At 36.9% G+C, this 12,042-nt stretch overlaps 1 protein-coding gene across 5 annotated transcripts in view; it reads left to right on the top strand.

Annotated features, from left to right (window-relative positions):
• The window catches only part of DCAF6 (DDB1 and CUL4 associated factor 6), an 88,765-nt gene that overhangs the window by 29,472 nt on the left and 47,251 nt on the right, over window positions 1-12,042 (top strand). For all 5 annotated transcript variants that reach the window (XM_064468876.1, XM_064468901.1, XM_064468895.1 and 2 more), the window contains exons 5-10: window positions 3,812-3,925; window positions 4,979-5,114; window positions 7,589-7,803; window positions 9,710-9,803; window positions 10,829-10,948; window positions 11,764-12,009. In XM_064468876.1, coding sequence (XP_064324946.1) covers window positions 3,812-3,925; window positions 4,979-5,114; window positions 7,589-7,803; window positions 9,710-9,803; window positions 10,829-10,948; window positions 11,764-12,009 — 925 coding nt within the window. The remainder of the gene's footprint in view (window positions 1-3,811; window positions 3,926-4,978; window positions 5,115-7,588; window positions 7,804-9,709; window positions 9,804-10,828; window positions 10,949-11,763; window positions 12,010-12,042) is intronic.

The raw sequence follows: 12,042 nt of genomic DNA, 5'->3' as shown, positions 1-12,042 counted from the left end.
TGGGTTTAATACAAGACCAAATTTTCAGTTTTGCAAAACATGATTCTGGATCCCAGGCTCACATTGTCTGCTTTTATTTTTAAGATTTGTTTTGACTGAGAAACTACTGTTTCCTTTGAATAGCATCAGTCCCTGTGGCCCCCAATCAGAAGCTTAAACTGCCTCAGTTCTCACTGAAGTTTACTATATATAGTAGTCTATCTGCTAGTCTGTGGATTCTGCAAGTTGATTGGATGTCCTCTGTATCTCAAAAAACCCTGCCTTTTCATAAGAACATCTGAGACCAAGATGCTGTGTCTTAAAGCTGGAATGTCCTTGTTGAGGAGGGGGTCTGTCAGGTTGTTGCATCGTATCTTTCTGGGGAAATAAGAGCTTCCCCTTGCTGGCTGGTTGCAGGCTTGGGGAGCAACCAGTTACTGGCTCAGCTGGTACCTCTGTTTCTTTGGTAGCTAGCTGTGAGTATTACATAAAACATTTATGATCTTGAAAATAGGCAAGAGTTATGGATACTGTGCTGGGGACACATGAAGGTTGTGGTAGAAATGTCATTAGAGCAGTGGGTTTGGGTGAGTGAAGGGGCTGTGGGCTAGGCTGCTCAGAGCACTGCAAATGAGAGAGTTGGTGGCAGCTCATAAAGTCACCACGAGAAGTCACTGTGGCAGCTTTAAGTTTTGATCTGCCTGAGTTTGGGTTGACCAACAGCTAGGTTGATTACATGAAGTGACTGACACCAGGTGGTGCTGCAAACCAATGATCAAACTGGGAAAATTCAATGAAAGCAGTTGCCAGTTGTGCTTGTGGGTCAGGAGTAGTACCAAAGGCTCCAGGCTCGAACATAATTCTTCTAACATGTAATACGAAATTCTGGTTGTCTCTTCACAAGGTGGTGTCGTCGGTAATGGCGGTACGCACATTGCAAGCTATTAAACCAGATAAATATAAATTTGATACATACTACAAGTTAAGCTTGTCAAAACAGACAGTAAGAGTTTGAAAAATATTTTAGAATATGGAGAGCCCAACAGTCTAACAAGTCAAGATGCAAGTTTTATTATTGTCCGTGTAGAATGACTATAACTGAACAGTAACTAGTTGTACAGAATATAGTAAATTTCTTCAAAATCATTGGTTGAAAAGAGTATGGACATTTGACTGCTATATTGCACAGTCAAAATGGTGGTATTGGGGATGATTTTTATTCAGCAAATAATGTTACCAAGAGGGAATTATTGTTGTTTTGAATGACAGTAGTGTGATATTGTTTTGGTTGTTTATACTGTTTTTAAACACAGTTAATGTGAAGAATGTCAAAACCCCTATATGACATTGACTATTTTAACAACCGTGCCCCTCTCTGAAGTTATTTTTCTTACCCTGTTTTGCACTGAGGTTTAACGCATCTAAATTGGCGCTCTCTTCAAAGTCTTCAATAAGATAGGTTTATAAAACATTTTGGGAGGTGCTTCATATAAATACTATAAATTCTGTTACTGTGTCTTAAACCTGATATTTGAACATTAAATGCATGGGTTATTGTGTGGTGTAGCAGACCTTTTTTTGAGCCTTGATGTATGAGCGTATAATAGAGTAAATAGCAGGGTTTTTTAAGCAAATGGCTGAGATACAGCCTTAGCTTCTGACATAAGGCAACTTTGTCACTGAGAGTCTTCTGGAGTGGGAAAATAATTTCAAAACATCATGATGTTACTGCCCAGCTGTATGTAACCACATCATCGTATTAAATATAGAACTTTGACTCATTGGATTCTCTAAATAACAAAAGCTACCATCATCTGCCCCTGAGGTACTAATTCTAAATTTGAATGTGGTTTGAATTTATACTGCGTTTTAAACTTGGAGTTTGTGACAGTTCAAGACATTACAAAAACATCCATTGAAGCAGAGGAATGTGGAAATTTTGTAGATTGTTACAAACTGTGAGATAATTGGATAATTGTTTTTAATTCTTGGGGAGAATAGAATAAGCAGAGAAGGAGGGAGAAGACCTTGAAACACAAGGCCATTACAAGTTTATTTTCACTCAGCCAAATGCTTTTCTTCATTGCCCTTCATGTTAATTGCCTTTCAGAAAGAAATATTTATGGACAACTTTTAACCTTCATATTTTCAATACAGCAAAATGATCATATAGCTATATATTTTAAAGTTAAATAGCAAATTATTTTTTAGTTAGTAAAAAAAGCATTTTATGCATATAATGCACACTTGTTGAACTCAAATATAGCAACAATGACTCGTAATTATTGGAGTCTGCACTTCTCAATTTCTCTACTTTAGTGCTTATAAAGTACTTCGTATGTTTTTAAACACCCTGCATAAAAATTGGCATGTGCAAGTATGTACTAACCTCTTACATGTATGTTGTGAAATAGTATCAGTGTGAACAAAAAAATAAAATACAGCTACTAGAAATAAGAGCGTGCTGTGTTCTACCACATTCAGCAATATTCTTGGAACAAAGTAAATGTTTTCAGTGAAAGCTGTGCATTGAAATACAGCAAAAATGCTGGAAGGATTTAGTGGATTGACAAAAAATTGTTGGCTTTTATAACTACACTCATAAAATTAATTTGAACGTGTAGTGAAAAATGCTTTTCAGTATGTTACACTAACATATTGAGGAATAATGATTATAGCTCAGAAGTTTATTGCTCCATTGTTATTAAAATCTTGGCTGTGTTCTTTCTGCTAAACTTCTTGTTTGTCAGCAATAAGATTTGGCCCAGCACACATTGTCTCAGTTAATATACTGAGCATTACAAGAAGAAATGCTGAATTCTGCAGAGATTACCTTTGCAACCCCATGTTAGGTAGGGAGATTTACAGATATCTATAGATTACTTTTAATAAGAGTTGGGGCGGGGGGCAAGGAGGGGAGAAAATCATCACATAAAAAGTGTTAAAGAATCACTCGTCTGCTCTGTGTTGGATTAGTGTCTTATGCTATTTTTGAGGGTTTTTGTAGCTTTATAAATTTCTGTGACATTACTGATAATAGCAGTAGTGTAAGAAAAGAAAAATACTGCTAGTTTCCACACATTCTCTGTTTTGTATTTAAGGGATAGCATATGAAAACATGATGTTTCATGTGCATTCATTGACCTGTGGAATTCAGCTTTAACCTTATGGTTGCTTGCCTTTTTGTTTTCTCTTAAGGAGGGCTTCTTGAGTGAAGCCACACATAGGGAGTCTCAGATGGAGTCTCGCTAGTTTGAGAAGGGCTGAGGTCAGGAAAATGGTACAACACAGTGTGCTCTTAAAAAGTAAAAGTTGCAGTGATGGGGTATGTTAGTAATGGTCTTTATTGCATAGTCACTTCAAGGGACTACTTTGAACGTAAAGGAATGGCCCAATGGGAATAAAAGCTATCTAGTATTTTCATGTCATTCAGACTTCTGAGGGTTTTGTTTGTTATTGTTTTCTATTACTTGATGGAGAATAAACTGAGCTTCTGTTGAATTATTGCAGAAAATTGATTACTTATCTGAAAACTGATTGCAGTAAATATATGTTGCTTATTAAAAAATAGTAGAAATAACTGTAAGCTTTGACCTATAAATATTTAATCTTACGCAACATTCCAGAAGTCTGTTTTAACTTCAATAGTCCAAACCTTTTCTTGAAAATGAAGAAACATCAGCAGTTTTTCAGTTTTCCTCTTCATGTCAATAGAAACCTTGACTTGAGTCATAATTGCTTCAGTATTTACTGCTGCTCAAAATGTTGATGCTTTTGTCTTCATATTAATGGTATTTCTGGAAGTATTAATCCTCTTTTTTTTTTTGAGCAGATTATGACAGTACCAAATGATCCCTATACTTTCCTCTCTTGTGGTGAAGATGGCACTGTAAGATGGTTTGATACTCGAATCAAAACAAGTTGCACAAAGGAAGATTGTAAAGATGTAAGAGTGAAATCTTTTAATAAAGATGACCTAAATGTAGAGCTGTACATCATACAAACATAGGATATGAATTCTGGTAAGGCTTTTAGAAATAATAGATTTCAGGGTCGTTGGTGGAGATGACAACATGTTTCCCAAGAAACAAAAAAAGTTTGGGGAGTCTTTTTTCTTTCTTTTTTTTTTTTAATTTTTAAAAATTTATTTAAGTATCTCCTTTGGCATTTTTTAGTTTATAAACTTTGGTGTGAGGCTTCAGATATGGTAGAAAAGAATCTATGTTGAAATTAAATCTCTTGGTCTGCTTTATGTTAGTTACTATAGAGTGCGGAGTTAGAGGCAAAAAATGAGCCCTGAAAATAATTAGCAGCCTTGTGTTCTTGAGCATTCTTTGTCCCTATGTAAGAAAAAATTTGGTAATGAATTATACTAGATCAAAATAGTCACTGGTATTGCTCCCTAGAAGGTAAGGTATTGGTGGTGTCCACTGTGTTTGGATTTCAGAAACAGTTTTAATACTGAATTGGAGAAAAAATGACACCAAAGAATCTATTACTACTCTCGATCAATTTTATTCTGCTTTGTGCATATTTACCAGTTCTAGGGGTTTCTTTCTTTCTTTTCCTCTATCCAGTTAACTGCCAGTAGGTGAAATCTATTCTGATCCTTTTAAATTAATTTATACTCTTTCTGTGTATCGGGTACTCTTCTGACTGAACAGTTATCTATGTTTCCATAGGAAAATCCAAGGTGCAAGCTAGTTTATAAATCTGTAGTTGTTATGCTATCTATGCTTAAATGTTTGTTCCTGTGGTATGTTTTAGTTTGTTTGTTTTCTTTTTTAGTTGATCTTGTGCTATATTTCTTTCTCTGATAGTTTTCCTTCTTTGCAGTGGCTTTTCTGTTTGACATACTTACAGTCTGTCTTCACAGGGCCAGAACTAGTTTTCTCAAAACCTCCTTGACTAATGGGCCTGTGTCCTGAAGTAAAAAAATGGAATTATACTTCAAATGTTCAGAGCTATTATTTGAATGCTGTATTTTCATTTGTTCCAGGATATTTTAATAAACTGTCGGCGTGCCGCCACTTCTGTTGCTATCTGTCCTCCAATCCCGTATTATCTTGCTGTGGGTTGTTCTGATAGCTCAGTAAGAATATATGATCGGCGAATGCTTGGTACAAGAGCAACAGGTAGGAACCATGCCTTACAGTAAGCTTTTTCTAACCATTTGCAGTTCCAATTTCTGGTTCTTTTTTTCAAAACAGATGGTGAATGGCTGAAGTGCAATACTGAGAAAGTGTAACTTTCTTCTCTGAGAACTATGCTTTGTAATTATAGTCATTTCACTCTAATATTTGCTAATACAGAAATCTTCAAGTAAGTAAACCTAATAACTTCATCCATTTTAAAATATGTTGTATACAGAATGCAGAAGACGACACTTTTAATGTCTCTTCTTCTGTCTTGAAACATGTGATTCTGAGATTCCAAAAAGCTAGTGAACGCAGCCTGCAGTGGTCCACCTGAATTTTAATTAAGTTCTTATCTTTTTGTACTCTGCCATGCTGGAATGTGTTGCGTCTTATGGGAAGGGGGTCTCATGAACTCTATAATATCATGCAATATGCTTAGCTTTGCAGTAGTTGTTGCTATACCTAACATAACTTCACTGAAAAGCTACAAATTCTTCAGGTGAAAGCTAGCAAGCTTCACAAGCTTACCTAAGGATTTTACAAAAAAATTTCAGGGAACATGTAAAAACGCATTATGTAGTTCTAACATCTCTTTGTTAGCATGTATAATCAGTGTTTGTTTGGACACATAGGAGTTAATATACATAGCTGTGCATACACATTCATGCAAGTAATCAGTGTCACAAAATCTGTAATTTCTTGCAGCATTTTCCTGTTGATTGTGATGGAGGAGAAAGGAAACAGTAAAAATCACACAATAAGCATAAAAATACCCCTCTCATCAGGCTAACATTCGTATAAGATCTCTCCCTTTCATCATAGTAGTCAGCAAAATTCTGTGAGAACTGCCTGAGGAACAGATTCTTGGGGGTTGATTAAAAGGTACTATGTACCTGCTCTTGTATTGTAATGATACAGGAATGCGATGAATTCAGGTACACCGGCCTATAGGGTAAAGGAGAGAAAAGAAAAAATTTTGAAGAGTGTAGTTTTTCTGGATATATTGGTATAGTGTTTGTTGTTTATTTTTGGATTGGGGGGGGGGGTTTTGTGGGTTTTTTGGGGGTGGGGTTGGGTGTGGTTTTTGGTGGGGTTTGTTTGTTTTAAGAGGTGAAGTATTCCGTGACTAGTGAGCAAACTATTGATTTTCATTTAAAACTTTCAGTCCTTATGTAGTGTGAGATGATAAGCTCTGGACTTGTCTGTGGTCAAGGACAGACTTGCACATACTAAGCCACAACAGATATGCCATGCAGGAAACAGTTACATTGCTACTTATGAAGTTTTGGAAAAGTCTGTTTTTCTCAGTGTTAGATCTTCTTATAGTAACTTCTATCTGCTCACAAACATATAATTCTAGAATTTAAGATTGTTTTACTCTGTAGCATGGAGGTGAGTTGTCAGGGAGGCATAAGTCCAACACACTATGTAGTTCTGTGGTTTCAAAGTGACAGTGTTGTTATGTCTCAAAAAAACCCTAGTATTTTTTAAACCTTTCTGGGTAGATAAGAGATGTATGTCCTAGATTTTAAAAGTTTCATATAATTAATTCCTTTCTAATTTATGTGTAGGTACAGATCTACATTATTATTGTGTAAATGTTCTTAGGTCCCAAAACTTCCACTTGTAGTACATTTGACAGCATACACACACCATCATGTGATGAGTATGTGTCGTGGTTAGCACCAGCCAGCTGCTCACTCACTCCCCCCCTGGTGGGATGGGAGAGAGAATCAGAAGACTAAAAGTGAGGAAATTCGTGGGTTGAGATAAAGACAGCTTAACAGGGAAAGAAAAAGCTGCGCACAGGAGCAAAGCAAACGAAGGAATTCATTCCCTCCTTCCCATGGGCAGGCAGGTGTTCAGCCATCTCCAGGAGAGCCGGGCTCCATCACGTGTAATGGTTACTTGGGAAGACAAACATCATCGCTCTGAATGTCACCCCTTCTTTCTTCTTCCCCCAGCTTTATATACTGAGCATGGTGTCATATGATATGGAATATCCCTTTGGCTAGTTGGGGTCAGCTGTCCTGGCTGTGTCTCCTCCCAGCTTCTAGTGCACCTGGCAGAGTATGGGGAGCTGAAAATTCCTTGACTTAGTGTAAGCACTGCTTGGCAACAACTAAAACGCCTCTGCATTATCAAGGCTGTTTTTAGCACAAATCCAAAATGTAGCCCCATAGTAGGTACCATGAAGAAAATTAACTCTATCCCAGCTGAAACCAGGGCAGTATGTGATACATGTGTTTTCATTTTTTTTATAATGGTACATAGTGTTTGCCAACAAAAATATTAAATGCTAGTAAGATCTGATATGCAACTATTCAGGTCCAATTTAATGCAGAAGCTGCAGGATACTTAGTTTTTGTCTGATCATCTTTAGTTGGATTTCAAATAAGGGGTGTATTGAAACTGTTGAAAATTAGCAATAGTAAATGTGTCATTTCTTTCCCCCCCATCTTTTAATATAGGGAATTATGCTGGTAGGGGCACTATTGGAATGGTGGCACGTTTTGTTCCTCCTCATCTCAATAACAAATCCTGCAGAGTAACATCTCTATGTTATAGTGAAGATGGTCAAGAGATCCTCGTTAGCTACTCTTCGGATTACATATACTTGTTTGATCCCAAGGATGACACAGCACGAGAACTTAAAGTTCCTTCTGCTGAAGAGAGACGGGAAGAGGCAAGTGATTAAGATGACCTGTTTTCATTTGTTTTTTCTTTTGGCACACGTATCTGTTGTATTTCCCTTTAAATTAGTCTTAAATTAATGTTGGTGTTCATAGACTGAGATGGGACAAGTAGATTGTGTTACAAAATTTGCATATTTACAATATTTTGTCATTCTCGCTTTTCTTTTCTGGTTTCCCTCTCCTAAAGGTGAGAAGGCATCTATGTGAACCTCAGGTTGTAAGACCAGCAAGAGTGGCAGGTCACTTTTGTAATTGAGATGTATTCCCTGTTATTTTCTGTGCCACGAAAACCACATTCTCTGACATCAAGTATAAATACTCTTTGTATTCAAAATATTCATCATGTATTCATAACACTCAGTGATGTACTACTTTATGCTGTATCAGTATCCTGTGGTCATAGGTAGTTTTCTTACACAGTTTTAGGTAGCTGGAGTTCCTCTATATATCAAAAACGTTAACAACAGGTTCTACACCACATACCTATGTAAATCTAAGCAAAACTGAAGCAAATTAGGTGATAATCACCTGGGTGCTAGACCATTGCTGTTGCAGCTAAATGAGCTAAAAGAAGGCTCCAAGTAAGTGAAGTTCAGGCAAAGCCTGGCAAGCGTGAGGCTTGTGTCGTTAGCTTCATATTAAGCCTGTGGCCTGTTACTAGCAATGACTATGTTGTATTTACGGGGGGCCACAGGCTGCTATTACTAGTACAACTATTCTTGATCAGAAGTGGGTGTAGATCCCTAGGACTGAGGCAGAATGTCCAGCTGAGTTACACTGTTACCTCGCTGAGGCAGGAGAAAGCAAAGAGGAATCCAGAAAAATTGTGATGCATGAATGGTTCTGCACTTGTCCTTTTCTTCTATGCAATGTTAATCTGATGTGAAGTAATTTGGTGGAGAATTGACTGCCCAGTCACTATAGAGAGAGAAGATTGTGACCACGTGTTAATAGCAGATCCTATGTATTCTTTTCTTTTGTAGACACAGAAGATGTCCTGTAATCTCTTCTTGCTAGATGATTTTCCTTAAATGCTATTTTTATTCAGTCTGGCTTTGAGGTGTATAGAGTAGAAGGACTGTAAAGCTTTCTTCCCGAGTCTGCTGGCTCCTGAAAGTTAACACTTTAATACATTTCCACCACAGGGGTTTTGCATATAATATAATTGTCAGCGGAACTGTTCACTTTTTTTTTAAGCCAGAAATATCCAGCCAATACACTTAATTTCAAACTCTGTACTGCCTTTCTGAATGTTCAAAGCACTACTTGTTGCTCCTCAAGTCGCAGAAAATAACACTACCTATATAGTACGTGTTTTATACTTCTTGCTGAAAAAAAAATTACAAATTTTTTTTAAAACACAGGTTAAAAAATAAAGTTTATTTTTATAACATTTCTTTTGGTTTGTTAACACCCGATTGTTTTATCCTTTTGCTTAATTGCAAATCCACATTTCATTAAACTGAAGCTGCCATACAGTTTTTAACATGAAGAGGTAAATATTTTTGCAGAGTTCAGGGTGATTTCTGGAAAACCTTAATTATTATTGTTCAGTATGGAAAGCCTCAATTAACATAGTGAAGTTAGTATTGCATAAAATAAAAGCTGCATTAGCTCTGAGAGTCCTTGATTTAATCTGAACTTCCGTGTGGCTAAAACTCTTGTGTTCTATTGGTATAGTGTTGTGCTTATTCATAGCTGATCTGGACATATGGCTGACATTCCATTTTTTTGAAACAGCTACAGATTTACGTAACTTAGGAAGGTGGAGGTATTGCATTTATATTTACACTTAGAATTCTGTACTGTCCAAGGTAAACATAAATAGACATAAATAGCTTTGTAATACCTTTCTGTTCTTTTTTTTTTCTCCTTCCTTCCTCTTTTCCCCCCCAGTTACGGCAACCTCCTGTTAAACGTTTGCGGCTAAGAGGGGATTGGTCAGATACTGGACCAAGAGCAAGGCCTGAGAGTGAACGAGAAAGAGATGGTAAAGTGTTTGCAGTTGGCAGGGGGTTGTTGTCTTTGCTTGTGTGCTTTGTTTTGGTGGTTGTTTTTTGTTGTGTGTGGTTTCTTTTTTTGTTTGGTGGTGTTTGGTATGGGGATGGTGGTGGTGGATTGTTTTTCCGATTTTTCTTAAGTATTCCTGAAATATATAAGTGCTTCAGATTAAGTTGTCCATGCATTAATAATCAGCGAGGTCTTAAGATTGTTTTCTTAGAATTTAACACAGAACTGCGATTCTACAGTGATTTAAAAAAATGTGTTTAAAAAACAGAACCAAACAAAAAACCAAAACAAAAAACCAACTACCAAACCAAAACCAAAAAACCTAGCCACTTTTCACAGAACACAAAACCCAAAAATTCAAATTCTATTGCAGCCCTGTACAAATGGAATTTTCCTATCTTCTCTCTTGAAACAAATTTTGTTTCATATGTAATAAAACCAGAAATTAAATGAGAAGAAAATGTTTGGAGTTATGTAGGAAATATGTCAAAGATTTTGCTGCTTGTGAGTCTTTGCCATCCTGACACTTGATCCAAAGTATGAAACCAAAATACCGTAAAAGAACTCTGCTGTTGTATTAAATTGTCCTTATGAGGAAAGTCTAAGTCATGAAGAAGCCTTTTGGAAATGTTAAAAACATCATGTTCTAATTTTATGCTAGTCTTTCTGTTCTTTCATTGTTTAATGATAAATTGATAGGCATTCTTAACTTATTTAACCAGCATTTAAAACTGAATGACACAAATTTCACAACATCATGTATATAAAAACTGCAGGTAATCGTAAAACAGAAAAGGAGGAAGGACTGCTGGTTTTTATGTGGTACCATGCTCAGCTGGCAATTCTTGCTCTGTACTGTTGGGCTGAAAAAAGGAGGTGGTTCAGAGGATTACTAGTTACGTAGCTTACAGCGCAGAGGTATTTTTAATGGAAGAAGAAATGAAGGGGGGGGACTGAACACATTTGTAAACTTTAAAGAAAACTTCGGCATTGCTTGTTTTACAGGGGAGCAAAGTCCTAATGTCTCTCTAATGCAGAGGATGTCAGACATGCTGTCAAGATGGTTTGAAGAAGCTAGTGAAGTCGCACAAAGCAATCGAGGACGAGGAAGGTCACGGTCCAGAGGTGATTTCCTTCTTTTCAAGAATAATAATTACAACAGAAAGTATGGCCGATACCACAAGTCAGCAAATATAAGAACCCTCTAAAACTCAATTTGTAGTTTTATAAAGCAGGCATTCTTTATTGTGGCACCAGGCGCACAGTGGATCTCTACACCTAATGTGTGCACAGAGTTGCTTTACCACAGGGGCTATATGCTGTCAAAATATACATATTTGTTAGATTTCTAGGAAATAATTACCATATTCATACTGTTCTTTGAATTCATTAACATTTGCAAATGTCCTTAACGCATGCGCATTCATGTTCCTTGGTGGTCTTCCAGGGTCCTCTGGTGGTCATCGATAGTCTTCCTCACCGTGTCCACTGGTTGGACTCAGTCTCTGGGCATGCTCAGTTCATTTTTTGCTTGGTTATACAATTCTTACTGATACTAAACTAGCTTATTCTAGTACATTTCCCTTATTTAATCTACTCAAGGATACAGTGTCTCCAGACCCCCTTCTATCTAATCACAAATTGCAAGTTTTAAGACTATCTTATTTGTGAAGTATTCCAAGTATTTCAAAACTTAGCCATGTTGCTCCAATTAGAGGGGGCTGTGTGTTCTTTTGAAGCCACTGTCTGGTATTATGGTTATACTGGATGTACAGGCCTTGAATATCAGCCTTTCTGAGGTGTAAACTAAATTTTTAGTGTACTCTGAAGAACTGAGCATGCTTGTTTGGTATATGAATGCTAATGCAAAAGGATTTTTAGAGACAGAATAAATTTACCTTTGGGCTCTTGTTTTTCTTGCTTTTTATTTTCAATCAAAGGTGGGACTACTCGGACAGATGCTCCTGCTACTAATAATGTACCACCTAGTACAGAACCAGAAACTGCAATGGAAGTAGATGGTTCTGAACAACTTCCATCATCTTCCTCTTCTACAATGTCAGCCCAAGCTCCTTCAACATCATCTTCAACAGAAAGTCCCCCTTCAACTTCATTATTATCCTCCCCTGATAATGAACAAAGGCCATCTTTAGGGGCCTCAGCTCAACCTGTGCTCCATCAGTCTGGTGAGAAGAAATCCATCTTGTCATTGTTAATGA

The sequence above is a fragment of the Phalacrocorax carbo genome, chromosome 1 (genome assembly GCF_963921805.1).
Source record: "Phalacrocorax carbo chromosome 1, bPhaCar2.1, whole genome shotgun sequence".
NCBI classification, from domain to species: domain Eukaryota; kingdom Metazoa; phylum Chordata; class Aves; order Suliformes; family Phalacrocoracidae; genus Phalacrocorax; species Phalacrocorax carbo.
Note: the sequence above shows the minus strand (reverse complement) of the source record. Positions and strands in the feature narration are given on the sequence as shown.